At 58.0% G+C, this 27,590-nt stretch overlaps 7 protein-coding genes across 7 annotated transcripts; all 7 read left to right on the top strand.

Annotated features, from left to right (window-relative positions):
- Positions 1-4,177: 4,177 nt before the first annotated feature.
- Positions 4,178-6,181, top strand: JKF63_04889 (uncharacterized protein; the record flags this gene model as incomplete). Its single annotated transcript, XM_067900860.1, has 1 exon — positions 4,178-6,181. One exon carries the CDS (start codon positions 4,178-4,180, stop codon positions 6,179-6,181), a length of 2,004 nt encoding a protein of 667 aa, XP_067757060.1.
- Positions 6,182-7,434: 1,253 nt separating this feature from the next.
- Positions 7,435-9,687, top strand: JKF63_04888 (uncharacterized protein; the record flags this gene model as incomplete). Its single annotated transcript, XM_067900859.1, has 1 exon — positions 7,435-9,687. The coding sequence occupies one exon, from the start codon at positions 7,435-7,437 to the stop codon at positions 9,685-9,687; it is 2,253 nt and encodes a 750-aa protein (XP_067757059.1).
- A 1,272-nt stretch (positions 9,688-10,959) lies between these two features.
- JKF63_04887 (uncharacterized protein) lies at positions 10,960-13,212 on the top strand (the record flags this gene model as incomplete). Its single annotated transcript, XM_067900858.1, has 1 exon — positions 10,960-13,212. The coding sequence occupies one exon, from the start codon at positions 10,960-10,962 to the stop codon at positions 13,210-13,212; it is 2,253 nt and encodes a 750-aa protein (XP_067757058.1).
- A 1,272-nt stretch (positions 13,213-14,484) lies between these two features.
- On the top strand, positions 14,485-16,737 carry JKF63_04886 (uncharacterized protein; the record flags this gene model as incomplete). Its single annotated transcript, XM_067900857.1, has 1 exon — positions 14,485-16,737. One exon carries the CDS (start codon positions 14,485-14,487, stop codon positions 16,735-16,737), a length of 2,253 nt encoding a protein of 750 aa, XP_067757057.1.
- A 1,270-nt stretch (positions 16,738-18,007) lies between these two features.
- JKF63_04885 (uncharacterized protein) lies at positions 18,008-19,186 on the top strand (the record flags this gene model as incomplete). Its single annotated transcript, XM_067900856.1, has 1 exon — positions 18,008-19,186. One exon carries the CDS (start codon positions 18,008-18,010, stop codon positions 19,184-19,186), a length of 1,179 nt encoding a protein of 392 aa, XP_067757056.1.
- A 3,165-nt stretch (positions 19,187-22,351) lies between these two features.
- On the top strand, positions 22,352-23,815 carry JKF63_04884 (uncharacterized protein; the record flags this gene model as incomplete). The annotated part of the gene is made up of 1 exon (XM_067900855.1): positions 22,352-23,815. The coding sequence occupies one exon, from the start codon at positions 22,352-22,354 to the stop codon at positions 23,813-23,815; it is 1,464 nt and encodes a 487-aa protein (XP_067757055.1).
- A 1,316-nt stretch (positions 23,816-25,131) lies between these two features.
- On the top strand, positions 25,132-27,180 carry JKF63_04883 (uncharacterized protein; the record flags this gene model as incomplete). The annotated part of the gene is made up of 3 exons (XM_067900854.1): positions 25,132-25,600; positions 25,652-25,908; positions 25,939-27,180. The coding sequence occupies 3 exons, from the start codon at positions 25,132-25,134 to the stop codon at positions 27,178-27,180; spliced, it is 1,968 nt and encodes a 655-aa protein (XP_067757054.1).
- Positions 27,181-27,590: the final 410 nt, after the last annotated feature.

The following is a 27,590-nucleotide window of genomic DNA, read 5'->3' as shown; positions in this document are numbered from 1 at the left end:
TATTATTTTCTTTTTGCACTCCCATTTCCCCCCTCTCCCATTTTCTCATTTAGTTCTTTCTGCTTCTTTGATTACATGCGTCCAAAGCATGACGATTATGTGTAAAATGAGCCTTGATGCACCTGGTGCTGCTTTGCTCCGCTTTATAACACACTTTTGACCCTCTTTGCCGTTCTCTTTAAGAGATCCCCCCCTGCTACTTTCTTTCGTTTCCCATTGAAGTGGGAATTCGACACTTTTTTCCTGAATTCAGCACCCGCCTAGTGATTGTAAAATTTTTTTTTTCGTCTTATTCTTGATGCCCTACGTTATGCGTTCTGTTTGACGGAAACCGTCCGCCATTCTCGCCCGTCTATACGTTGATTACTTTCTTTGGCGGCCATGATAGACGAGGCGATAGACATGAGCTAACTAGACCTTGCTTCAAGGTATAGCTCCACATCCTCATCAGCGCTGTCTCTCCATTTTCTGTGCTGTTCTGATGCCTACGTTTTCTTGTAAGGCCTACTCCACCAAGAGAAGTCGACATCGTGGTCATCACAACTTACTCCGTTACCTTTCATGATCACATATTACTAACGCAAGCATGCACGCCACACCCTCCCACTAAGACCACAAAGGTTGTGCTGGGACTCTTGCGATCAGCAGGGTGCTGATGCCGTACTCGCCTAGCAGTGCGACTGCGCGGTTCTGCTACAGCGATTCGGCGAGCGAGGGCGGCAGCGTGGAGGAGGCGTTCCTGCGCGTGGCGGCGTCGTACGTGGCGTCGCCTCACGAAGGGCCGAGGAGCCCGTACTACGACTTTTTCGCTGCGCATGATGCGACGCTATGGACTGTGGACAGCGCGACGCGCGTCGCAACGCCGATGCGGCTGGACGTTGTGTACACATACGTGAACCCGAAGGCGCCGTCGTTCGAGCGCAACCTTAAGGCGCGAGGTCTGTCGTTCGAGCCGTGGCGGTACCGCGACTGGGAAGAGCTGCGGTACGCACTGCGGTCGCTGCGCGAGTTCGTGCTTTCGAGTGGTGCGCTTGCGCAGTACCACCGGCGCCACGTTGCCGACGTGCAGCGGCTGGGTGAGCTTGGGTACCAGGTGAACATGAGCGGCGCTGGCACTGTGGATGGCGTTGTGTCGCTGGTGCAGCGCGTGTACCTTGTGCTGTCTGACGTGGACCACGTGCCTGCGTGGCTGGACACAGAGAAGTTCCCGGAGCTTCGTGTGGTGACGCACGCAGATATGTTCAGCCCTGAGGATGCGGCGTGGGTGCTGCCGACGCTGAACTCGAACGTGATCGAGTCGGGGCTGCATCACATCCCGGGCATCTCGCGTTTCTTTCTCTACTCGGCAAACGACATGATGCTGGGTCGTCAGCTGTCGTTCTTTGACCTGTTTCGACCTCTGTCGCCGCTTCGCCAGCGCTTGCACCTGTACAGTCTAAGTCGGGGCAGCGAGGGCTCGGCGAATACTCTCCACACGTCGAGTGAGACCGGGCGTGCCGCCTTGCTGTTTGAGCCAGTTCTTCACAGCGACACACAGGAGAGGGTTAGCGGGTATATGGAACGGTCGGAGCGTGTGGAGGCTATGCGTGCTCGCAAGGAGGTCGGCAGCTGCCTGTTTCAGAAGGCGCGCACCACTCTGGAGGCGAAGGGGCGCAGCGACGGGTGGTCACAAGAGACGGTCATCTTTGCCTCATGGGCGACGACGACGGCGTTTAGGTTGCACAACCCGCGATATGGCCTGACGCCGCGTGGAGCAGGCGTGAGTCGCGACTACTACTACTATTTGTCGTCGATGCGCCTCCATGGCATCGCACCCCCATTTGGGTATGCCCACACCCCGCAGCTGGTGGACCGTGAGGTGTACCGGCGGCTGAATGAGGTGGAGTTCTTCGACTTCACCAACACCACCCGCTCCGCGTACGAGCGCGAGATGTACCCGTACTCCTCCATCGACGAGTATGCGGTATTCGCGGTGGCAATGATGCGCGGGATGGAACGCCACCTGTGGGGTTCTATGTGGCCCGCCGCGCCGGCCGACACGTTCGCGGACGTGCGCGGGACGCTCAAGTCGTGGTGGGCTACGAACGTCCTGAGAGACCCAACGGGCGTGGCGCGGCGCCTGTCGTCACGACTGTCTGGCTTCCACGCGGACATATCGATGTTTGGCGCGTTGTACGGCAATACCTGGGGGGCGCAGCTCCAGCGGCCAGACCTCCTCTGGAGCTTGGGTACTGGTGGGTGCGCGGTGCTGTGGAGCCGGCGCGGCCGGCCCGGGAGCTGGAAGCTCTAAAGTCGCTGTATGCGATCCCCGAGGTTGGGGCTGGCGACACGTGCAGCAGCAACTCGCCGGTGTGGACAGCGAGGAGCGACGAACACTACTACAGCCTGCTACACGACATGTTCCATCACACGCGGCCCGACAATACCTTCTTGTTCGAGATGATCGACAGCGACATGAAGGCGGTTCTGGTTTCGTCACGCTTGCAGCACGAGTGGCTGAAGCGACCGCTCTTCATGGGGTTCAACGACAATCTTCCAATAAATGGAAATTATACAGAGTACCAAGTGCTGTTTCACAGGCTTATGAACATAGCGATCCAAGAGGCACCGTCAGCCCCATGGGAAAGATACGAGACTTGAGGTGGCGGGTGCTGTGAGGGGCAGGGATCTGATGCGAGCGCGGGTCTGGTGAGCGTGGCGGGCGGAGGGGAGGGGGATAACACATCAACACTACCTGTGAGCTGCAGTCCCAGACAAATGGTAACGACGAACGAGGACTCTTCTCATGTATGTATTTCGCGGTGGTGGTGATAATCATCACCGTCCCGGTGTTTCCGGTTTCGTCTGTGACTGCTACATCTTTCTCTCCTAATTACCCTTCGTCCGCATTTCTCTCCCCGATGACGGAGGGAGATGGCTTGCTTCAGCATGGAGTCGGGGTCCCCACTACCCCACTCTGTGGTGAGGCCGCGTCGCCCCTTTCTCCCAGCCAACGCCAAACCACTTCTTATGGTGGCAGGCTCGCGCGCCCACGACGGAAGGTGTGTGTGTGTGTCGATGCACTGTATCGCTACTGGTGTCAGCGGCCACGTCCTGGACGGCGCTGCGTCGGAGCGACGTGGGGGCATACCGAGGGCGTCTGTACCACCCAGACGGGGTGGGGAGAGGGTGTCGGCATGACGCGGGTGTGTCCTGCTCGGCTGGTGGTGGTTGGGAGGGCTGGGGCGACTCACGAGGCGTGCAGGCAGGGCTAGGGGGCAGAGGCCGTTGTCTGACGAGGGGGTTGTGATTGCTGTGCTGCTTGTTTGCTGATTTTTGGCGCGCCGCGCTGTGGGCTTGTGACGGCTCGTGGGCTTAAGTGTGTGTGTGGAGCTGAACTGCTGTGGTGTATGGGGTGAGATGCACATGCTGAAGGGGAGATCTCGTACCTTTCGGGGGCGGGACGGGATATTCGGCTTGTTTGAACTTCATCGTTGTGCCGGGTACATGTCGAGTCCGAGACGCGAACGAGCAGGTAAAGGGGCGGATGGTTGATGCTGACCAGTCGCAGAGCTCTCCTTGCATGGCCGTCCGCAACAGTTTGACAATTTATTCTGTGCGCTATTTTTTATCTCGCGCGTACCCGACTCCTGTACCAAAGATGTATTTCAGTGTCACTTCGATAGTCTTTCCACTTCCCTCTCTTTTTGGGCCTCCTTTTGCCATCGACGTGTCTCATCATCATCTCCCGGAATAAAAGCACATGAGAGTACTTGCAGAGTAACGATTCTGGAGCATTCATTCTCACGAGCAGTGCCACATATACATACTGGAAGTGTGGTGGGGAGAGAAACGAAGAGAGAAGGGGGCGAACATTTGCCGTATAGGCACGATGAGATTACGGCCGGCACGGCAATAACAGGACACCGTGATGACTGTTCATGTCACCAAGAAGAGTGGTGAGGAGCGGAGAGGGTTTCTCCAGTCTTCTTTTTCACACAAACGTCGTGGATCGTGGCTGCGGCGAATATGTTTACTCATTGTGCTAGCGAGCCTCACCTTCTTCCTCGTGTATATCTCACCCGACCTCCTTACTCAGGAGCTTCCATCTATACCGGATAGGATATGCGCTCTTCAGACCGCCCCCAGCAGCGTGAACAGCGGCTTTGCTCAGACGCCGGTGGACAGCACGGTGCTGATGCTGTACTCGCCTAGCAGTGCGACTGCGCGGTTCTGCTACAGCGATTCGCCGAGCGAGGGCGGCAGCGTGGAGGAGGCGTTCCTGCGCGTGGCGGCGTCGTACGTGGCGTCGCCTCACGAAGGGCCGAGGAGCCCGTACTACGACTTTTTCGCTGCGCATGATGCGACGCTATGGACTGTGGACAGCGCGACGCGCGTCGCAACGCCGATGCGGCTGGACGTTGTGTACACATACGTGAACCCGAAGGCGCCGTCGTTCGAGCGCAACCTTAAGGCGCGAGGTCTGTCGTTCGAGCCGTGGCGGTACCGCGACTGGGAAGAGCTGCGGTACGCACTGCGGTCGCTGCGCGAGTTCGTGCTTTCGAGTGGTGCGCTTGCGCAGTACCACCGGCGCCACGTTGCCGACGTGCAGCGGCTGGGTGAGCTTGGGTACCAGGTGAACATGAGCGGCGCTGGCACTGTGGATGGCGTTGTGTCGCTGGTGCAGCGCGTGTACCTTGTGCTGTCTGACGTGGACCACGTGCCTGCGTGGCTGGACACAGAGAAGTTCCCGGAGCTTCGTGTGGTGACGCACGCAGATATGTTCAGCCCTGAGGATGCGGCGTGGGTGCTGCCGACGCTGAACTCGAACGTGATCGAGTCGGGGCTGCATCACATCCCGGGCATCTCGCGTTTCTTTCTCTACTCGGCAAACGACATGATGCTGGGTCGTCAGCTGTCGTTCTTTGACCTGTTTCGACCTCTGTCGCCGCTTCGCCAGCGCTTGCACCTGTACAGTCTAAGTCGGGGCAGCGAGGGCTCGGCGAATACTCTCCACACGTCGAGTGAGACCGGGCGTGCCGCCTTGCTGTTTGAGCCAGTTCTTCACAGCTCCACAAAAGCGAATTTTAGCGAGTATATGGAACAGTCGGAGCGAGTGCAGGCTATGCGTGCTCGCAAGGAGGTCGGCAGCTGCCTGTTTCAGAAGGCGCGCACCACTCTGGAGGCGAAGGGGCGCAGCGACGGGTGGTCACAAGAGACGGTCATCTTTGCCTCATGGGCGACGACGACGGCGTTTAGGTTGCACAACCCGCGATATGGCCTGACGCCGCGTGGATCAGGCGTGAGGAGCGACTACTACTACTATTTGTCGTCGATGCGCCTCCATGGCATCGCACCCCCATTTGGGTATGCCCACACCCCGCAGCTGGTGGACCGTGAGGTGTACCGGCGGCTGAATGAGGTGGAGTTCTTCGACTTCACCAACACCACCCGCTCCGCGTACGAGCGCGAGATGTACCCGTACTCCTCCATCGACGAGTATGCGGTATTCGCGGTGGCAATGATGCGCGGGATGGAACGCCACCTGTGGGGTTCTATGTGGCCCGCCGCGCCGGCCGACACGTTCGCGGACGTGCGCGGGACGCTCAAGTCGTGGTGGGCTACGAACGTCCTGAGAGACCCAACGGGCGTGGCGCGGCGCCTGTCGTCACGACTGTCTGGCTTCCACGCGGACATATCGATGTTTGGCGCGTTGTACGGCAATACCTGGGGGGGCGCAGCTCCAGCGGCCAGACCTCTCTCTGGAGCTTGGGTACTGGTGGGTGCGCGGTGCTGTGGAGCCGGCGCGGCCGGCCCGGGAGCTGGAAGCTCTAAAGTCGCTGTATGCGATCCCCGAGGTTGGGGCTGGCGACACGTGCAGCAGCAACTCGCCGGTGTGGACAGCGAGGAGCGACGAACACTACTACAGCCTGCTACACGACATGTTCCATCACACGCGGCCCGACAATACCTTCTTGTTCGAGATGATCGACAGCGACATGAAGGCGGTTCTGGTTTCGTCACGCTTGCAGCACGAGTGGCTGAAGCGACCGCTCTTCATGGGGTTCAACGACAATCTTCCAATAAATGGAAATTATACAGAGTACCAAGTGCTGTTTCACAGGCTTATGAACATAGCGATCCAAGAGGCACCGTCAGCCCCATGGGAAAGATACGAGACTTGAGGTGGCGGGTGCTGTGAGGGGCAGGGATCTGATGCGAGCGCGGGTCTGGTGAGCGTGGCGGGCGGAGGGGAGGGGGATAACACATCAACACTACCTGTGAGCTGCAGTCCCAGACAAATGGTAACGACGAACGAGGACTCTTCTCATGTATGTATTTCGCGGTGGTGGTGATAATCATCACCGTCCCGGTGTTTCCGGTTTCGTCTGTGACTGCTACATCTTTCTCTCCTAATTACCCTTCGTCCGCATTTCTCTCCCCGATGACGGAGGGAGATGGCTTGCTTCAGCATGGAGTCGGGGTCTCCACTACCCCACTCTGTGGTGAGGCCGCGTCGCCCCTTTCTCCCAGCCAACGCCAAACCACTTCTTATGGTGGCAGGCTCGCGCGCCCACGACGGAAGGTGTGTGTGTGTGTCGATGCACTGTATCGCTACTGGTGTCAGCGGCCACGTCCTGGACGGCGCTGCGTCGGAGCGACGTGGGGGCATACCGAGGGCGTCTGTACCACCCAGACGGGGTGGGGAGAGGGTGTCGGCATGACGCGGGTGTGTCCTGCTCGGCTGGTGGTGGTTGGGAGGGCTGGGGCGACTCACGAGGCGTGCAGGCAGGGCTAGGGGGCAGAGGCCGTTGTCTGACGAGGGGGTTGTGATTGCTGTGCTGCTTGTTTGCTGATTTTTGGCGCGCCGCGCTGTGGGCTTGTGACGGCTCGTGGGCTTAAGTGTGTGTGTGGAGCTGAACTGCTGTGGTGTATGGGGTGAGATGCACATGCTGAAGGGGAGATCTCGTACCTTTCGGGGGCGGGACGGGATATTCGGCTTGTTTGAACTTCATCGTTGTGCCGGGTACATGTCGAGTCCGAGACGCGAACGAGCAGGTAAAGGGGCGGATGGTTGATGCTGACCAGTCGCAGAGCTCTCCTTGCATGGCCGTCCGCAACAGTTTGACAATTTATTCTGTGCGCTATTTTTTATCTCGCGCGTACCCGACTCCTGTACCAAAGATGTATTTCAGTGTCACTTCGATAGTCTTTCCACTTCCCTCTCTTTTTGGGCCTCCTTTTGCCATCGACGTGTCTCATCATCATCTCCCGGAATAAAAGCACATGAGAGTACTTGCAGAGTAACGGTTCTGGAGCATTCATTCTCACGAGCAGTGCCACATATACATACTGGAAGTGTGGTGGGGAGAGAAACGAAGAGAGAAGGGGGCGAACATTTGCCGTATAGGTACGATGAGATTACGGCCGGCACGGCAATAACAGGACACCGTGATGACTGTTCATGTCACAAAGAAGAGTGGGGAAGAGCGGAGAGGGTTTCTCCAGTCTTCTTTTTCACACAAACGTCGTGGATCGTGGCTGCGGCGAATATGTTTACTCATTGTGCTAGCGAGCCTCACCTTCTTCCTCGTGTATATCTCACCCGACCTCCTTACTAAGAAGCTTCCATCTATACCGGATAGGATATGCGCTCTTCAGACCGCCCCCGGCAGCGTGAACAGCGGCTTTGCTCAGACGCCGGTGGACAGCACGGTGCTGATGCTGTACTCGCCTAGCAGTGCGACTGCGCGGTTCTGCTACAGCGATTCGGCGAGCGAGGGCGGCAGCGTGGAGGAGGCGTTCCTGCGCGTGGCGGCGTCGTACGTGGCGTCGCCTCACGAAGGGCCGAGGAGCCCGTACTACGACTTTTTCGCTGCGCATGATGCGACGCTATGGACTGTGGACAGCGCGACGCGCGTCGCAACGCCGATGCGGCTGGACGTTGTGTACACATACGTGAACCCGAAGGCGCCGTCGTTCGAGCGCAACCTTAAGGCGCGAGGTCTGTCGTTCGAGCCGTGGCGGTACCGCGACTGGGAAGAGCTGCGGTACGCACTGCGGTCGCTGCGCGAGTTCGTGCTTTCGAGTGGTGCGCTTGCGCAGTACCACCGGCGCCACGCTGCCGACGTGCAGCGGCTGGGTGAGCTTGGGTACCAGGTGAACATGAGCGGCGCTGGCACTGTGGATGGCGTTGTGTCGCTGGTGCAGCGCGTGTACCTTGTGCTGTCTGACGTGGACCACGTGCCTGCGTGGCTGGACACAGAGAAGTTCCCGGAGCTTCGTGTGGTGACGCACGCAGATATGTTCAGCCCTGAGGATGCGGCGTGGGTGCTGCCGACGCTGAACTCGAACGTGATCGAGTCGGGGCTGCATCACATCCCGGGCATCTCGCGTTTCTTTCTCTACTCGGCAAACGACATGATGCTGGGTCGTCAGCTGTCGTTCTTTGACCTGTTTCGACCTCTGTCGCCGCTTCGCCAGCGCTTGCACCTGTACAGTCTAAGTCGGGGCAGCGAGGGCTCGGCGAATACTCTCCACACGTCGAGTGAGACCGGGCGTGCCGCCTTGCTGTTTGAGCCAGTTCTTCACAGCGACACACAGGAGAGGGTTAGCGGGTATATGGAACGGTCGGAGCGTGTGGAGGCTATGCGTGCTCGCAAGGAGGTCGGCAGCTGCCTGTTTCAGAAGGCGCGCACCACTCTGGAGGCGAAGGGGCGCAGCGACGGGTGGTCACAAGAGACAGTCATCTTTGCCCCATGGGCGACGACGAAGGCGTTTAGGTTGCACAACCCGCGATATGGCCTGACGCCGCGTGGAGCAGGCGTGAATAGCGACTACTACTACTATTTGTCGTCGATGCGCCTCCATGGCATCGCACCCCCATTTGGGTATGCCCACACCCCGCAGCTGGTGGACCGTGAGGTGTACCGGCGGCTGAATGAGGTGGAGTTCTTCGACTTCACCAACACCACCCGCTCCGCGTACGAGCGCGAGATGTACCCGTACTCCTCCATCGATGAGTATGCGGTATTCGCGGTGGCAATGATGCGCGGGATGGAACGCCACCTGTGGGGTTCTATGTGGCCCGCCGCGCCGGCCGACACGTTCGCGGACGTGCGCGGGACGCTCAAGTCGTGGTGGGCTACGAACGTTCTGAGAGACCCAACGGGCGTGGCGCGGCGCCTGTCGTCACGACTGTCTGGCTTCCACGCGGACATATCGATGTTTGGCGCGTTGTACGGCAATACCTGGGGGGCGCAGCTCCAGCGGCCAGACCTCTCTCTGGAGCTTGGGTACTGGTGGGTGCGCGGTGCTGTGGAGCCGGCGCGGCCGGCCCGGGAGCTGGAAGCTCTAAAGTCGCTGTATGCGATCCCCGAGGTTGGGGCTGGCGACACGTGCAGCAGCAACTCGCCGGTGTGGACAGCGAGGAGCGACGAACACTACTACAGCCTGCTACACGACATGTTCCATCACACGCGGCGCGACAATACCTTCTTGTTCGAGATGATCGACAGCGACATGAAGGCGGTTCTGGTTTCGTCACGCTTGCAGTACGAGTGGCTGAAGCGACCGCTCTTCATGGGGTTCAACGACAATCTTCCAATAAATGGAAATTATACAGAGTACCAAGTGCTGTTTCACAGGCTTCTGAGCATAGCGATCCAAGAGGCACCGTCAGCCCCATGGGAAAGATACGAGACTTGAGGTGGCGGGTGCTGTGAGGGGCAGGGATCTGATGCGAGCGCGGGTCTGGTGAGCGTGGCGGGCGGAGGGGAGGGGGATAACACATCAACACTACCTGTGAGCTGCAGTCCCAGACAAATGGTAACGACGAACGAGGACTCTTCTCATGTATGTATTTCGCGGTGGTGGTGATAATCATCACCGTCCCGGTGTTTCCGGTTTCGTCTGTGACTGCTACATCTTTCTCTCCTAATTACCCTTCGTCCGCATTTCTCTCCCCGATGACGGAGGGAGATGGCTTGCTTCAGCATGGAGTCGGGGTCTCCACTACCCCACTCTGTGGTGAGGCCGCGTCGCCCCTTTCTCCCAGCCAACGCCAAACCACTTCTTATGGTGGCAGGCTCGCGCGCCCACGACGGAAGGTGTGTGTGTGTGTGTCGATGCACTGTATCGCTACTGGTGTCAGCGGCCACGTCCTGGACGGCGCTGCGTCGGAGCGACGTGGGGGCATACCGAGGGCGTCTGTACCACCCAGACGGGGTGGGGAGAGGGTGTCGGCATGACGCGGGTGTGTCCTGCTCGGCTGGTGGTGGTTGGGAGGGCTGGGGCGACTCACGAGGCGTGCAGGCAGGGCTAGGGGGCAGAGGCCGTTGTCTGACGAGGGGGTTGTGATTGCTGTGCTGCTTGTTTGCTGATTTTTGGCGCGCCGCGCTGTGGGCTTGTGACGGCTCGTGGGCTTAAGTGTGTGTGTGGAGCTGAACTGCTGTGGTGTATGGGGTGAGATGCACATGCTGAAGGGGAGATCTCGTACCTTTCGGGGGCGGGACGGGATATTCGGCTTGTTTGAACTTCATCGTTGTGCCGGGTACATGTCGAGTCCGAGACGCGAACGAGCAGGTAAAGGGGCGGATGGTTGATGCTGACCAGTCGCAGAGCTCTCCTTGCATGGCCGTCCGCAACAGTTTGACAATTTATTCTGTGCGCTATTTTTTATCTCGCGCGTACCCGACTCCTGTACCAAAGATGTATTTCAGTGTCACTTCGATAGTCTTTCCACTTCCTTCTCTTTTTGGGCCTCCTTTTGCCATCGACGTGTCTCATCATCATCTCCCGGAATAAAAGCACATGAGAGTACTTGCAGAGTAACGGTTCTGGAGCATTCATTCTCACGAGCAGTGCCACATATACATACTGGAAGTGTGGTGAGGAGAGAAACGAAGAGAGAAGGGGGCGAACATTTGCCGTATAGGCACGATGAGATTACGGCCGGCACGGCAATAACAGGACACCGTGATGACTGTTCGTCTAACAAAGAAGAGTGGTGAAGAGCGGAGAGGGTTTCTCCAGTCTTCTTTTTCACACAAACGTCGTGGATCGTGGCTGCGGCGAATATGTTTACTCATTCTGCTAGCGAGCCTCACCTTCTTCCTCGTGTATATCTCACCCGACCTCCTTACTCAGGAGCTTCCATCTGTACCGGATAGGATATGCGCTCTTCAGACTGCCCCCGGCAGCGTGAACAGCGGCTTTGCTCAGACGCCGGTGGACAGCACGGTGCTGATGCTGTACTCGCCTAGCAGTGCGACTGCGCGGTTCTGCTACAGCGATTCGCCGAGCGAGGGCGGCAGCGTGGAGGAGGCGTTCCTGCGCGTGGCGGCGTCGTACGTGGCGTCGCCTCACGAAGGGCCGAGGAGCCCGTACTACGACTTTTTCGCTGCGCATGATGCGACGCTATGGACTGTGGACAGCGCGACGCGCGTCGCAACGCCGATGCGGCTGGACGTTGTGTACACATACGTGAACCCGAAGGCGCCGTCGTTCGAGCGCAACCTTAAGGCGCGAGGTCTGTCGTTCGAGCCGTGGCGGTACCGCGACTGGGAAGAGCTGCGGTACGCACTGCGGTCGCTGCGCGAGTTCGTGCTTTCGAGTGGTGCGCTTGCGCAGTACCACCGGCGCCACGCTGCCGACGTGCAGCGGCTGGGTGAGCTTGGGTACCAGGTGAACATGAGCGGCGCTGGCACTGTGGATGGCGTTGTGTCGCTGGTGCAGCGCGTGTACCTTGTGCTGTCTGACGTGGACCACGTGCCTGCGTGGCTGGACACAGAGAAGTTCCCGGAGCTTCGTGTGGTGACGCACGCAGATATGTTCAGCCCTGAGGATGCGGCGTGGGTGCTGCCGACGCTGAACTCGAACGTGATCGAGTCGGGGCTGCATCACATCCCGGGCATCTCGCGTTTCTTTCTCTACTCGGCAAACGACATGATGCTGGGTCGTCAGCTGTCGTTCTTTGACCTGTTTCGACCTCTGTCGCCGCTTCGCCAGCGCTTGCACCTGTACAGTCTAAGTCGGGGCAGCGAGGGCTCGGCGAATACTCTCCACACGTCGAGTGAGACCGGGCGTGCCGCCTTGCTGTTTGAGCCAGTTCTTCACAGCTCCACAAAAGCGAATTTTAGCGAGTATATGGAACGGTCGGAGCGAGTGGAGGCTATGCGTGCTCGCAAGGTGGTCAGCAGCTGCCTGTTTCAGAAGGCGCGCACCACTCTGGAGGCGAAGGGGCGCAGCGACGGGTGGTCACAAGAGACGGTCATCTTTGCCTCATGGGCGACGACGACGGCGTTTAGGTTGCACAACCCGCGATATGGCCTGACGCCGCGTGGAGCAGGCGTGAGTCGCGACTACTACTACTATTTGTCGTCGATGCGCCTCCATGGCATCGCACCCCCATTTGGGTATGCCCACACCCCGCAGCTGGTGGACCGTGAGGTGTACCGGCGGCTGAATGAGGTGGAGTTCTTCGACTTCACCAACACCACCCGCTCCGCGTACGAGCGCGAGATGTACCCGTACTCCTCCATCGACGAGTATGCGGTATTCGCGGTGGCAATGATGCGCGGGATGGAACGCCACCTGTGGGGTTCTATGTGGCCCGCCGCGCCGGCCGACACGTTCGCGGACGTGCGCGGGACGCTCAAGTCGTGGTGGGCTACGAACGTTCTGAGAGACCCAACGGGCGTGGCGCGGCGCCTGTCGTCACGACTGTCTGGCTTCCACGCGGACATATCGATGTTTGGCGCGTTGTACGGCAATACCTGGGGGGCGCAGCTCCAGCGGCCAGACCTCTCTCTGGAGCTTGGGTACTGGTGGGTGCGCGGTGCTGTGGAGCCGGCGCGGCCGGCCCGGGAGCTGGAAGCTCTAAAGTCGCTGTATGCGATCCCCGAGGTTGGGGCTGGCGACACGTGCAGCAGCAACTCGCCGGTGTGGACAGCGAGGAGCGACGAACACTACTACAGCCTGCTACACGACATGTTCCATCACACGCGGCGCGACAATACCTTCTTGTTCGAGATGATTACCAGCGACATGAAGGCGGTTCTGGTTTCGTCACGCTTGCAGCACGAGTGGCTGAAGCGACCGCTCTTCATGGGGTTCAACGACAATCTTCCAATAAATGGAAATTATACAGAGTACCAAGTGCTGTTTCACAGGCTTATGAACATAGCGATCCAAGAGGCACCGTCAGCCCCATGGGAAAGATACGAGACTTGAGGTGGCGGGTGCTGTGAGGGGCAGGGATCTGATGCGAGCGCGGGTCTGGTGAGCGTGGCGGGCGGAGGGGAGGGGGATAACACATCAACACTACCTGTGAGCTGCAGTCCCAGACAAATGGTAACGACGAACGAGGACTCTTCTCATGTATGTATTTCGCGGTGGTGGTGATAATCATCACCGTCCCGGTGTTTCCGGTTTCGTCTGTGACTGCTACATCTTTCTCTCCTAATTACCCTTCGTCCGCATTTCTCTCCCCGATGACGGAGGGAGATGGCTTGCTTCAGCATGGAGTCGGGGTCTCCACTACCCCACTCTGTGGTGAGGCCGCGTCGCCCCTTTCTCCCAGCCAACGCCAAACCACTTCTTATGGTGGCAGGCTCGCGCGCCCACGACGGAAGGTGTGTGTGTGTGTGTCGATGCACTGTATCGCTACTGGTGTCAGCGGCCACGTCCTGGACGGCGCTGCGTCGGAGCGACGTGGGGGCATACCGAGGGCGTCTGTACCACCCAGACGGGGTGGGGAGAGGGTGTCGGCATGACGCGGGTGTGTCCTGCTCGGCTGGTGGTGGTTGGGAGGGCTGGGGCGACTCACGAGGCGTGCAGGCAGGGCTAGGGGGCAGAGGCCGTTGTCTGACGAGGGGGTTGTGATTGCTGTGCTGCTTGTTTGCTGATTTTTGGCGCGCCGCGCTGTGGGCTTGTGACGGCTCGTGGGCTTAAGTGTGTGTGTGGAGCTGAACTGCTGTGGTGTATGGGGTGAGATGCACATGCTGAAGGGGAGATCTCGTACCTTTCGGGGGCGGGACGGGATATTCGGCTTGTTTGAACTTCATCGTTGTGCCGGGTACATGTCGAGTCCGAGACGCGAACGAGCAGGTAAAGGGGCGGATGGTTGATGCTGACCAGTCGCAGAGCTCTCCTTGCATGGCCGTTCGCAACAGTTTGACAATTTATTCTGTGCGCTATTTTTTATCTCGCGCGTACCCGACTCCTGTACCAAAGATGTATTTCAGTGTCACTTCGATAGTCTTTCCACTTCCCTCTCTTTTTGGGCCTCCTTTTGCCATCGACGTGTCTCATCATCATCTCCCGGAATAAAAGCACATGAGAGTACTTGCAGAGTAACGGTTCTGGAGCATTCATTCTCACGAGCAGTGCCACATATACATACTGGAAGTGTGGTGGGGAGAGAAACGAAGAGAGAAGGGGGCGAACATTTGCCGTATAGCTACGATGAGATTACGGCCGGCACGGCAATAACAGGACACCGTGATGACTGTTCGTCTAACAAAGAAGAGTGGTGAGGAGCGGAGAGGGTTTCTCCAGTCTTCTTTTTCACACAAACGTTGTGGATCGTGGCTGCGGCGAATATGTTTACTCATTGTGCTAGCGAGCCTCACCTTCTTCCTCGTGTATATCTCACCCGACCTCCTTACTCAGGAGCTTCCATCTATACCGGATAGGATATGCGCTCTTCAGACCGCCCCCGGCAGCGTGAACAGCGGCTTTGCTCAGACGCCGGTGGACAGCACGGTGCTGATGCTGTACTCGCCTAGCAGTGCGACTGCGCGGTTCTGCTACAGCGATTCGGCGAGCGAGGGCGGCAGCGTGGAGGAGGCGTTCCTGCGCGTGGCGGCGTCGTACGTGGCGTCGCCTCACGAAGGGCCGAGGAGCCCGTACTACGACTTTTTCGCTGCGCATGATGCGACGCTATGGACTGTGGACAGCGCGACGCGCGTCGCAACGCCGATGCGGCTGGACGTTGTGTACACATACGTGAACCCGAAGGCGTCGTCGTTCCGTTATAACCTTTATATGCGGGGTCTGCCGTTCGAGCCGCGGCGGTACCGCGACTGGGAAGAGCTGCGGTACGCACTGCGGTCGCTGCGCGAGTTCGCGCTTTCGAGTGGTGCGCTTGCGCAGTACCACCGGCGCCACGCTGCCGACGTGCAGCGGCTGGGTGAGCTTGGGTACCAGGTGAACATGAGCGGCGCTGGCACTGTGGATGGCGTTGTGTCGCTGGTGCAGCGCGTGTACCTTGTGCTGTCTGACGTGGACCACGTGCCTGCGTGGCTGGACACAGAGAAGTTCCCGGAGCTTCGTGTGGTGACGCACGCAGATATGTTCAGCCCTGAGGATGCGGCGTGGGTGCTGCCGACGCTGAACTCGAACGTGATCGAGTCGGGGCTGCATCACATCCCGGGCATCTCGCGTTTCTTTCTCTACTCGGCAAACGACATGATGCTGGGTCGTCAGCTGTCGTTCTTTGACCTGTTTCGACCTCTGTCGCCGCTTCGCCAGCGCTTGCACCTGTACAGTCTAAGTCGGGGCAGCGAGGGCTCGGCGAATACTCTCCACACGTCGAGTGAGACCGGGCGTGCCGCCTTGCTGTTTGAGCCAGTTCTTCACAGCGACACACAGGAGAGGGTTAGCGGGTATATGGAACGGTCGGAGCGTGTGGAGGCTATGCGTGCTCGCAAGGAGGTCGGCAGCTGCCTGTTTCAGAAGGCGCGCACCACTCTGGAGGCGAAGGGGCGCAGCGACGGGTGGTCACAAGAGACGGTCATCTTTGCCTCATGGGCGACGACGACGGCGTTTAGGTTGCACAACCCGCGATATGGCCTGACGCCGCGTGGATCAGGCGTGAGGAGCGACTACTACTACTATTTGTCGTCGATGCGCCTCCATGGCATCGCACCCCCATTTGGGTATGCCCACACCCCGCAGCTGGTGGACCGTGAGGTGTACCGGCGGCTGAATGAGGTGGAGTTCTTCGACTTCACCAACACCACCCGCTCCGCGTACGAGCGCGAGATGTACCCGTACTCCTCCATCGACGAGTATGCGGTATTCGCGGTGGCAATGATGCGCGGGATGGAACGCCACCTGTGGGGTTCTATGTGGCCCGCCGCGCCGGCCGACACGTTCGCGGACGTGCGCGGGACGCTCAAGTCGTGGTGGGCTACGAACGTCCTGAGAGACCCAACGGGCGTGGCGCGGCGCCTGTCGTCACGACTGTCTGGCTTCCACGCGGACATATCGATGTTTGGCGCGTTGTACGGCAATACCTGGGGGGCGCAGCTCCAGCGGCCAGACCTCTCTCTGGAGCTTGGGTACTGGTGGGTGCGCGGTGCTGTGGAGCCGGCGCGGCCGGCCCGGGAGCTGGAAGCTCTAAAGTCGCTGTATGCGATCCCCGAGGTTGGGGCTGGCGACACGTGCAGCAGCAACTCGCCGGTGTGGACAGCGAGGAGCGACGAACACTACTACAGCCTGCTACACGACATGTTCCACCACACGCGGCGCGACAATACCTTCTTGTTCGAGATGATCGACAGCGACATGAAGGCGGTTCTGGTTTCGTCACGCTTGCAGTACGAGTGGCTGAAGCGACCGCTCTTCATGGGGTTCAACGACAATCTTCCGAGAAATGCAAATTATACAGAGTGCCAAGTGCTGTTTCACAGGCTTCTGAGCATAGCGATCCAAGAGGCACCGTCAGCCCCATGGGAAAGATACGAGACTTGAGGTGGCGGGTGCTGTGAGGGGCAGGGATCTGATGCGAGCGCGGGTCTGGTGAGCGTGGCGGGCGGAGGGGAGGGGGATAACACATCAACACTACCTGCGAGCTGCAGGCCCAGACAAATGGTAACGACGAACGAGGACTCTTCTCATGTATGTATTTCGCGGTGGTGGTGATAATCATCACCGTCCCGGTGTTTCCGGTTTCGTCTGTGACTGCTACATCTTTCTCTCCTAATTACCCTTCGTCCGCATTTCTCTTCCCGATGACGGAGGGAGATGGCTTGCTTCAGCATGGAGTCGGGGTCTCCACTACCCCACTCTGTGGTGAGGCCGCGTCGCCCCTTTCTCCCAGCCAACGCCAAACCACTTCTTATGGTGGCAGGCTCGCGCGCCCACGACGGAAGGTGTGTGTGTGTGTCGATGCACTGTATCGCTACTGGTGTCAGCGGCCACGTCCTGGACGGCGCTGCGTCGGAGCGACGTGGGGGCATACCGAGGGCGTCTGTACCACCCAGACGGGGTGGGGAGAGGGTGTCGGCATGACGCGGGTGTGTCCTGCTCGGCTGGTGGTGGTTGGGAGGGCTGGGGCGACTCACGAGGCGTGCAGGCAGGGCTAGGGGGCAGAGGCCGTTGTCTGACGAGGGGGTTGTGATTGCTGTGCTGCTTGTTTGCTGATTTTTGGCGCGCCGCGCTGTGGGCTTGTGACGGCTCGTGGGCTTAAGTGTGTGTGTGGAGCTGAACTGCTGTGGTGTATGGGGTGAGATGCACATGCTGAAGGGGAGATCTCGTACCTTTCGGGGGCGGGACGGGATATTCGGCTTGTTTGAACTTCATCGTTGTGCCGGGTACATGTCGAGTCCGAGACGCGAACGAGCAGGTAAAGAGGCGGATGGTTGATGCTGACCAGTCGCAGAGCTCTCCTTGCATGGCCGTCCGCAACAGTTTGACAATTTATTCTGTGCGCTATTTTTTATCTCGCGCGTACCCGACTCCTGTACCAAAGATGTATTTCAGTGTCACTTCGATAATCTTTCCACTTCCCTCTCTTTTTGGGCCTCCTTTTGCCATCGACGTGTCTCATCATCATCTCCCGGAATAAAAGCACATGAGAGTACTTGCAGAGTAACGGTTCTGGAGCATTCATTCTCACGAGCAGTGCCACATATACATACTGGAAGTGTGGTGGGGAGAGAAACGAAGAGAGAAGGGGGCGAACATTTGCCGTATAGGCACGATGAGATTACGGCCGGCACGGCAATAACAGGACACCGTGATGACTGTTCGTCTAACAAAGAAGAGTGGTGAAGAGCGGAGAGGGTTTCTCCAGTCTTCTTTTTCACACAAACGTTGTGGATCGTGGCTGCGGCGAATATGTTTACTCATTGTGCTAGCGAGCCTCACCTTCTTCCTCGTGTATATCTCACCCGACCTCCTTACTAAGAAGCTTCCATCTATACCGGATAGGATATGCGCTCTTCAGACCGCCCCCGGCAGCGTGAACAGCGGCTTTGCTCAGACGCCGGTGGACAGCACGGTGCTGATGCTGTACTCGCCTAGCAGTGCGACTGCGCGGTTCTGCTACAGCGATTCGGCGAGCGAGGGCGGCAGCGTGGAGGAGGCGTTCCTGCGCGTGGCGGCGTCGTACGTGGCGTCGCCTCACGAAGGGCCGAGGAGCCCGTACTACGACTTTTTCGCTGCGCATGATGCGACGCTATGGACTGTGGACAGCGCGACGCGCGTCGCAACGCCGATGCGGCTGGACGTTGTGTACACATACGTGAACCCGAAGGCGCCGTCGTTCGAGCGCAACCTTAAGGCGCGAGGTCTGCCGTTCGAGCCGCGGCGGTACCGCGACTGGGAAGAGCTGCGGTACGCACTGCGGTCGCTGCGCGAGTTCGCGCTTTCGAGTGGTGCGCTTGCGCAGTACCACAGGCGCCACGCTGCCGACGTGCAGCGGCTGGGTGAGCTTGGGTACCAGGTGAACATGAGCGGCGCTGGCACTGTGGATGGCGTTGTGTCGCTGGTGCAGCGCGTGTACCTTGTGCTGTCTGACGTGGACCACGTGCCTGCGTGGCTGGACACAGAGAAGTTCCCGGAGCTTCGTGTGGTGACGCACGCAGATATGTTCAGCCCTGAGGATGCGGCGTGGGTGCTGCCGACGCTGAACTCGAACGTGATCGAGTCGGGGCTGCATCACATCCCGGGCATCTCGCGTTTCTTTCTCTACTCGGCAAACGACATGATGCTGGGTCGTCAGCTGTCGTTCTTTGACCTGTTTCGACCTCTGTCGCCGCTTCGCCAGTTTTCGGAGATTGCAGAGGTCAATGAAATGGATGCGGTAGTGGATGTCGGCAAAGCACCTCCTTCTGACAAAAAGGGATATACACCGTCCATTTCATTCGAAACGATCTCTAATCGTGATGGATTTGTGCTGTTCTCACCGAGATCGTGACAGGAGTGCATAGGGGTCAGGCTTGGACCTCTGCTGTGGCGCGCTCAGATAGAGGACACACAACCTACAGGAAGGCCAGTAGACCATATGTCGCGTTTTACATGTACATCGAAGAAGTAGTTCAAATCTGATGTGTAGCAGGGGACTGTCCTGAGCTTTGCACGGTGTGGGATTCAGGAGGTGTTAGCTGGGTTCGATCTGTCTGTAGAGTTTGGTCGTATGTAGCGCATGATCGACCGTGAAGTGCTGAGGACGCTCTTTGAGAATGCTATAAATAGGTTTTCTGCAACTGCAAAGGAGATGCCGAAGGTGTATCGACGCAGCAAGAACAGATTTTTCCTGTTCACATATTTGAAACCTTCGCCTTGGCGATTCGCCGTGCGCGCCCGGCGGCGCTTTGGTGTTCGAGCGAGTGGTGATGTGCTGCCTTTCTCCGCTTCATGCATCCTCTCACGATGCGTAAATGGCGGCGGCGAAGGAGTTGAACCTGCGATAGTGTTCACCCATCTCGATGGAGGCAGTCAGACAGTACGCCTGCAGCACAGTGAATTGCTTGCGCGTTAGCACACGTACGATGAAAAATGGTTGAGGGGAGCTTCGCTGAGTCGGAGACTGGGGGCCACTGTGCGTAGCAGCCTCTATGACCAAAACGTTAGTGCACAGAGCAGAGCCTCTTCCGTGTCGGCGTCAGCGCTTATTCGGAACTGCGTGCTGTCCGAGGTGGTGCGCACGCTCGTACCAGAGAGAGCCGCCAGCGCACAGCACAACGTGAGCTACGAAATGATCAGCGGTTGTGCGACTCACAGCACTGTAGAGGTGTCACGGCTGCATTCTCTGGTTTTGGATGTGCATCACCACGTTTTGACGGCTCACTGGACGTTCTTTTTTATAGTGGAGAATTCGCAGCGCCTTGCGATCTCTCTTTCTCGGATGGAGCACCTCGCTAGCAGAAGGGCAGCAGGTTCTGCGTCGACGGATCAGCGCGCGTTGCCTTGGCCGCTGTTCGTGACCGTAAACGATGACATTTGAAGGGGGACGTGATGGAAAGGCACAGCTGTACACGAGCGACCTATTAGGATAGATTGAGTCTCATCTTACCCAGGCAGCTTTTTCATTGCCTGCTGTGGATCTATTCTAACATGACTCCTCCAGTCCCATGGGAGCGCTAGCTAGTTAGTGTGTAGATCCTCTCTGCATAGGTTGTTGGCGTTCTTTTTATGTTGCACTCTGCTAGTGTATCATGCTCGGGGGGGGGCGGCGGGTAGCGTCTGTGTTGTTCCCCCTCCCCTTGCTGTCACCTCGCATTCTTAAAAGAACGTGACGTGTTTATGGAGGCGTCGATGATGCGGAGATTGTTGGATGGATGGCTCAATGAGCTTAATCTTGACCGGCTGTAGTATTTTTGCAGCATATGTTCGTCTTCGGACATGTTGGACTGGTCTTTTCTTTTTTCCCGTTGCTGATCGTCCCCCTCCCCTCCATCACACAACACCGTGGCCCTGCAAAGGGCCCACACATGCGAGCACCGTGTACACACCCCACTGCCACGCAGTGGCCGGCATCGTGTATTGGAGTCAAGCAAGGCGTGCGGAGGTCAGCGCGGCAAGGGCAGACAGAAGAGCGGGAGAGTGAGGAGTCCGTGCCGATGTGGCCCCCGAAGGGTGTGTGTGTGTGTGTCTGCGGGCTGCACGGTACCCCCTGTATGCGACTGAATGGACTGGTGCGGTGCTGATGCTGGACGCGGGACAGGGCCACCCCAAGTGGCACTGTGGAGTCCCCCAGACTCTCCATACCATTTTGTGAGTCTCAGGGGCTCGATTTCGACGACAGGGACGACCTCGTCCTAGACGACCGGCAGTTTGCCGTGGTGTGGGAGGCATAGGAGGGAGGGGGGTGGGGGTGATGATGGCGTGGCGCTCGTGGGCTGGTGTTCGCTGCTGCGTACATTTGCGGGCGTGTTTATGACAAAAATGATACGGTGGAGGATCATGCCGGCGACTTTCAGCGACTTCTCTGGCGCCTTTGTTTTTTTTTTCCAGTTGCACAGGCGTATCGGTCTTCTCCCTTCTCCCCCCCTCCCCCGATGTGCGGCGAGATGTCAACATTTTCATTCTGCTCTCACCGCGATTCATCGTCGTTCTCTATTTTTTATTTTCTTTTACATGTGGTTCAGAGGGTTGAATAGCCCCCCCCCCATCTTTATCGGCTGGTGTGGCGGTAATGCACCGGCACACCATACACATACCGTGGCTTCTCTTCTAGTGTTCCTCACTTTCACACACACACACGCAAAAAAAAAGAAAATAATGGAAGAGACAGCGCCCCATCAGATTGTGGCGTTCGCAGGACGCGGGGCTATCCCCCCTTTTTCTTTAGTGGTGAGAGCCGACATGCAGTCCAAATTTTAAATCCCTTTTCTTCCTGCACCTCTTGGGATCTCTTTCCTCTACTTGTGGTCTACTCCGTCATTTGGTGCGCGGCTCTCTTCGACTCTCCATGGCTGGGAAACCTCTCTCGGGTGAGGGTATAGAGTCCTAGGCAATGGCTGGTAAAAAGAAGGTGACGGCGGGCTTCTCTCTCTATATATGTTTCGGGTGGGCAGGGTGGGTGGGGTGGGGGAGAGAGAGTGCGCACAGTGCTGCTGGAGTCATCCTCTTTCCCCCCATACGCCACCATCTTTGCTCTTGAGTTATATTCTTTCCCTCTCCCCCTTTTTCTATTTGTGTTTCAAATACTGCAGCTTTTCGTGTCTGCTACGTTTTCTCTGCGTTTGACGCGCAAAGGCTCACATAGGCGTTCGCTGAGGGGCGGGTCTGTGTGGTAGGGGAAGAGTCCCCATTGCACCCATCAGCTTTTTGTCGTCGTTGCGTGCTGGTTCGCCATCGCTTGTATTGACTGCAGAGAGTTGTACACACTGCACTCCAAGCATATCAGCGAAGCCGCTGATTCTTTCTTGTGTTTTCCTCTGCGCTTGCATTTCTTTTAGAGCGGGCCCTGGTCAAGTGGTGGGATTGACAAATCGTCGTTTTATTTGTGTCACTCTCGTTCTTTTTTTGTTTGTTTCGTGTTTTATTCTCACTGCACACACACACACACACACTATTTTTCTCACTCCCTTTTCCTCTTCGCCCTCCCGCTCACTTTTTTTTCAGGGACGGGGGGCCGATGCTCTCGCAAAGCCCGGTGGCACCCCTCACGGGTGAGATTCCGGACAGGGGCACCCTTCATGATGTGATGCGCTACATGCCCTACAATCGGCGCACCTTGACCGCTATGCGGTGTGTGTCGCGACGGTTCCGCAGCGCTGTGCAGAGCCAACTCAGCCCATGGGCTCCACACCGGGAAATCATCGTCTCTCGCTACGGCCAGTGCGTTCTCTTCAATGCACAAGAGGACGAGCAGGGCCGTAGCAACTTCTCGCTGTACTCCATTTCCTCTATTGGACGAAAGTTTCGTGCCAACAGCGCCAAGGTGTTGGGCCGATATCATGCCCTCGTCGCCAATGGGCTATCGCGCCTCGTGCTTCATCACGCTCCGGTAGACAACTCTTTTTTCGAGCCCCTTGGCGCGCTGACAAACTTGAAGGAGCTCGAGCTGGTCTCGTGCCGCGGCCTCACATCCGTTTCGGAGGCAAGTCGCATTAAAAATCTCGAGTCCCTCACGATTGTCTTCTGTCCTGTGGAGCCAGACGGACTTTCAGGGCTCCATCTTTCGCACCTCAAGAAGTTGACACTGCGGGCTTGCAGCAAACTTTCCAACCTGAACGCAATTCGCACCGAAACGTGCGCCTCGTTGGAGAACGTGTGCGTTGAAGGCTGTAGCGTGTACGATGACACTTCCTCTTCCTTCTTTAGGGATCTCAGCTCTAATTTGCGGTCTCTCGATCTCACCGGCACCTCTATTGACGCCGCTCTCATGCAAATCCCTAAAGCGGCTCTGGAGTCGCTGACTTCGTTGCTCATGCCTGCGACGCCTCTCCACTCGACGACGTTGAACGCACTAAAGTCGTCGTTAGCTAATAGATTGGAGCACTTGTCACTGAGTGGTTGCGAGGCGATCGACGACCTATCTGCGCTTGGAAGCCTGTCCAAGCTTCGATCCCTTGACGTGTCGCGGCTGAGCGTACTACAGGACATCGAGTGCGTGGCGCAGTGCACACAGCTTGAAATTTTTCGCTGCGCCTCTACCGAGCTCAATAGCGTTGTTTTTCTCAAAAATATGGTGCACTTGCGCGTTCTCGACGTGCCCAACACTTCGCTCACAGACTACGCCTTGATGCACCTTGAGGAATCACCAGAGTTGGAGACAGTGGTGCTCACCGGGTGTCAATACATCTCCAGCATCAACGCATTCCATCAATGCCCGAAAATACGGCGCATCCTCTGCGGGCGAACGGGCGTCACCGATGAGGGCCTGGAGATGTTGACGGACTGCGCCTTACTGGAGGAGCTCGACCTTAAGATGACAGGGGTGACGGATGTGAATTGTCTCGCTGACTGCCCGTCTCTCAAGGTGATTAATGTCTGCGGGTCCATCATGGCCCAGGACGCAATACAGCGACTGCTGGATAAGCCGTCTTTGGAGGTCATCTGCGACTCCTTTGAGGAGGTGGACTTGACGGATCCCTAGTGTATGTCTGTGTGTGCGCGCTGGAGAGGGGGTGTGGGCCCCCGCCGAATTCCGCTGTCCACATCGCCGCTCTCCTCTCTTCTCTCATATAATATGCCGCAGAGCGTTGTGGAAGTAAACACGCATGCAAATCAACGCTCGTTTTGTTTTCTTCCACCGATTTGCAAAGGCGTTGTCTAGCTGTTTCCTCCCACATCATCGTAGCTGTGATCCCCCTTCCCTCCCCTCCCCTTCCCCTCCCCCTTCCCCTCCGTTTTTGTTTTTTTGGTTTACCCCCCACTAATAATGTTTTACTTCCACGTCCAGTCCACGTGTTTTGTGAGAGAAAACGTGTGTTGTTGGAGTGTTGCGTGTTCTGCGTCTTGTACAATTTACACGGTGATATATGTGTGTGTGTATGTGTATGTATGTGTGTGTGTGTTGTGCTTAGACTGCGCATCTTTGTTTTATCATTGAATCTCCCACCGAAGACCCCCCAGTGGAGATCTGCTTAGTTTGAGGGGAAGTGCCGAGGGGGGGGGGAGACAGAAGAACAAGAACAAAGGTGAGGACAATGTAAAAAAGGGGGAAGGGGGGGGAGCAGGGAGGGGGGGAGGGCAGGGAGGGAGTGCTGTCTCTCTCCCCCCTCCCCCCCCCCCCAGCCGGCCATACGGCTACGACGGTACTTTTATTACGATCTTATTCCCTCTTCGCCTTTATAAAAAGGGGGAGGTGGGATACTCACCGTCAATACTCCTCGCGACCGGCACCCCTCCCTCTCTCTGCCTATTGAGTCAGCAGTACAGAGGCCTTGGGCGTTTCTCCTCACCCACCGCCTCTTACGTTACTACCAGGAGTTTCTCATGCACAGGGGTGAGGCAACGCGAGCGCTGGGCGGGCCCTTGTCCTGTACGGGCACACGCTTTCGTGGAACAAGCGCACACTGAACTCACCCATTATCACTGGATCGCTTCCTCTTTCACTTCTCACAAACGCAATGTTTGTACACACACACACACTTATCAAGCACGCGTAAGGAAGAGATAAAGAGATAAGAAGGGGTTAGGGTTGATAAGAGAGAGCACACGGAAGGAGTTCATACACTGGCAATCGAGCTTTCCAATTCTTTATCATTTTCTGCGTGCTACATTCTCTCATTCCCTTCCGCTTGCTCACCTCAGCTCACACTCGCCCCCCCCCCCTTTGCCCCACTCCCTACACCCACACACATATCTGCGAAACGCTGACCAGCCAGGCCAAGAGAGACAGCCTAGCTGTGTTGCATGAGTCATCTGTCGTGCCTTTCCTTTTTTTCTTGGAGTGCCTCTACCAAGAAAATGTCGTCGGAGAATCCGCACCTTGCGAAGCTTGTCGACTTTGAGCGTAATGAATCGGTTTCACCAGTACCCCTTTCCGAGCCACCTGCTCAAGTCTCTGGAGCGACTTCAACGTCACAGAGCGAGGTGCTCTCGACAAGGCATCTCGCCTGGGCATCTCTCATAAAGAAGCACCATCGCCATCTACAGGCAGCCGTACAGTGTAGTGTGCGTGACAGCGGTACTGCGGTAACCGCCATGAACGATTCATTGTGTTGTTCTACGGCTTCTGCGCCGCCATCGTATCGGGAGGAGTTGAAGGCTTGGCGGAGTAGCCTGACAGGCGAGGCGGCGGCGGAGCGTCTTTCCGCCTACGCTGAGGCAATGCATAGTCTCGCAACGCTCTACTGGGAGCCATCGGTGATGCCTTTGAAGAAGTCGGGCCCAGTTGTCGATTCTAATGATACACACCGCACACCTGCAACGGAGGGGAGCAGCACGGCCAACGCATGGACGGTCGATCCCGCTGTTCCACCTATTGGCGAGAAGCGCCAGCGATGTAGCGACACATCGAGGAGCCTTCAAGAGTTCTCCTCTAGACTGGCCGAAAGGGTAATAGCAGCAACAGAAAATGGGCTGATGCCAGTCGACAACCCACGCCACTACTGTGACCGCCTCAACTACTGTCTCCAGAGTATGGCTTCCTACTACCTCGGTGAAGCAGAGACGGAAGGGCCCTTTGAGGGGTGCACTGCAGACGGGGCACTCGACGTCGCTGAGGGCCAACTTCCGGCGGCGGCGGGGGCGGGGGCGGCGGCGGCGGCGCAGTCCTCCCCACCCGCTTCCTCCACCGTATGCGTCGGGCAGAGGCGTTTTCGCCAGCTACCTGGCGTCTTCGCACGAGCTGTGAAGCCGCTTCGCAGGCTCTTCTTCCAGAGAAATGGTCGCATGGCAACAGGGATGGAGGTTGGGGAGCTGATCAGCATCTGCACCCCATCTCCAGAGGGCGGCTGCGATGCTGTACCAACCGAGACGGCTGTGGCCGACACCTCTTGCCTCTCCTCGAGCACCAGCGCAGGTGCTGGCTCGTCGAAGGAGGTGCGTGCAGCGCGGGAGCTCATCGACGCTGATGTGGACGCCCGCGCCGTTGTGGAGGAGTCGACGTGGCGTCGAGGGGAGCAAACGGCATGGGCGACTGCGCTGCGCTACACTAGCGATATCTTTCACCACTCGCCGGGGTCACTGCCTGCGCCGCTGTGGGTGCTGGACGTGGGATCATGCTATGGCCCCCTTTTTGGAAAGGTGTTGACTCGTGCGTTCTCTCTCTCGCCTGTACCCCTCCGTGTGACGTCCATGGATCTGGTACCGTATCAGGGAGCCGCAGGGTACAGCAGTGGTGCTGACGGTGTTCCTGCGCCGCGTGTATGGCAGGCAGATTGGCTGCGTATGGAATTTTTCGGTGACGAGTCAGGGGCAGGCAAGGCGGCCCGCGTGAACGAAACGGCCATCGCAGTCGGCACGGCAGAGGAGGGTCGCATCCGCTATCAGTCCCAGAGTTCTGTCCGCAATTCTACGGACATAGAAGAGAGCTTCGGGTCGCATCTGTGCAACGCACGCGATAGCGGTCGGGGCGACGCGGCACACAACCCCCTCACAGCCACCGCAGTGCGGCTGGAGAGCTACGACGTTATTTTCTTCTGTCTTCTTCTTTCCTACATTCCTACCCCCCGCTTGCGCTTCTTGGCATGCGTCCATGCCTTCCTGGCGCTCAAGGAGGGCGGGCTGCTTGTGATTGTGAGCACGCGGACGCAGGGGCCGCGGCGCCGCAAATGGATGGATGAGTGGTCGGCGTGTTTGGCCTCGATCGGGTTTCAACGCGTCCAGCAGAGCATTCAGGAGAAGATCGTTGGTATTTCCTTTGCGAAAGTATCGCGCTCTGCGGAGGTGCGGCAGAGCTGGGCAACAGCAGAGGGGCGTGCTGCCTGGATCGAGTCCCTCATGACGTCTTCGGTGGCACTGGAGGGCCTTCGGATCACCGCCGACGACGCGAAGAGCCGAGGTGTATTATGAGGGGAGCAGGCTGCAACGGAGGGCAAGTGCCATCGTATTTTAATCTCTTCGCCTTGTGCGTTTCCCACGCCCTGGCAGATAACAATGCTGGTAGCGCATCTCCTCGTACTTGCTGACAAGCGAGCTCCCACGCGCACCGGTAGGCACCGGCAATGCTCTGTTTTTTCTTCTCCCCCGCCCCCCTCCCCCTTTTTTCGTGAGTGCAATGGCTGGATCACCTATTCACAAACACATACAAACATAACACACACGCACACGCACACGCGCGCCTTTGGTGTTGGTTCATTCTCTCTTGCTCCTTGTGTGGGCGTGCGCGTGGCCATCACAGATGCACTGCGCCACAGCAGGCATCTTCAACACGAGAAAAGCGAAGATCTGTGGAAACACCAGAGCGTGGAGTGCGTGTATGT

This window comes from Porcisia hertigi, chromosome 23 (genome assembly GCF_017918235.1).
Source record: "Porcisia hertigi strain C119 chromosome 23, whole genome shotgun sequence".
NCBI lineage: Eukaryota > Euglenozoa > Kinetoplastea > Trypanosomatida > Trypanosomatidae > Porcisia > Porcisia hertigi.
This window is presented reverse-complemented; position numbering and strand designations above follow the sequence as displayed.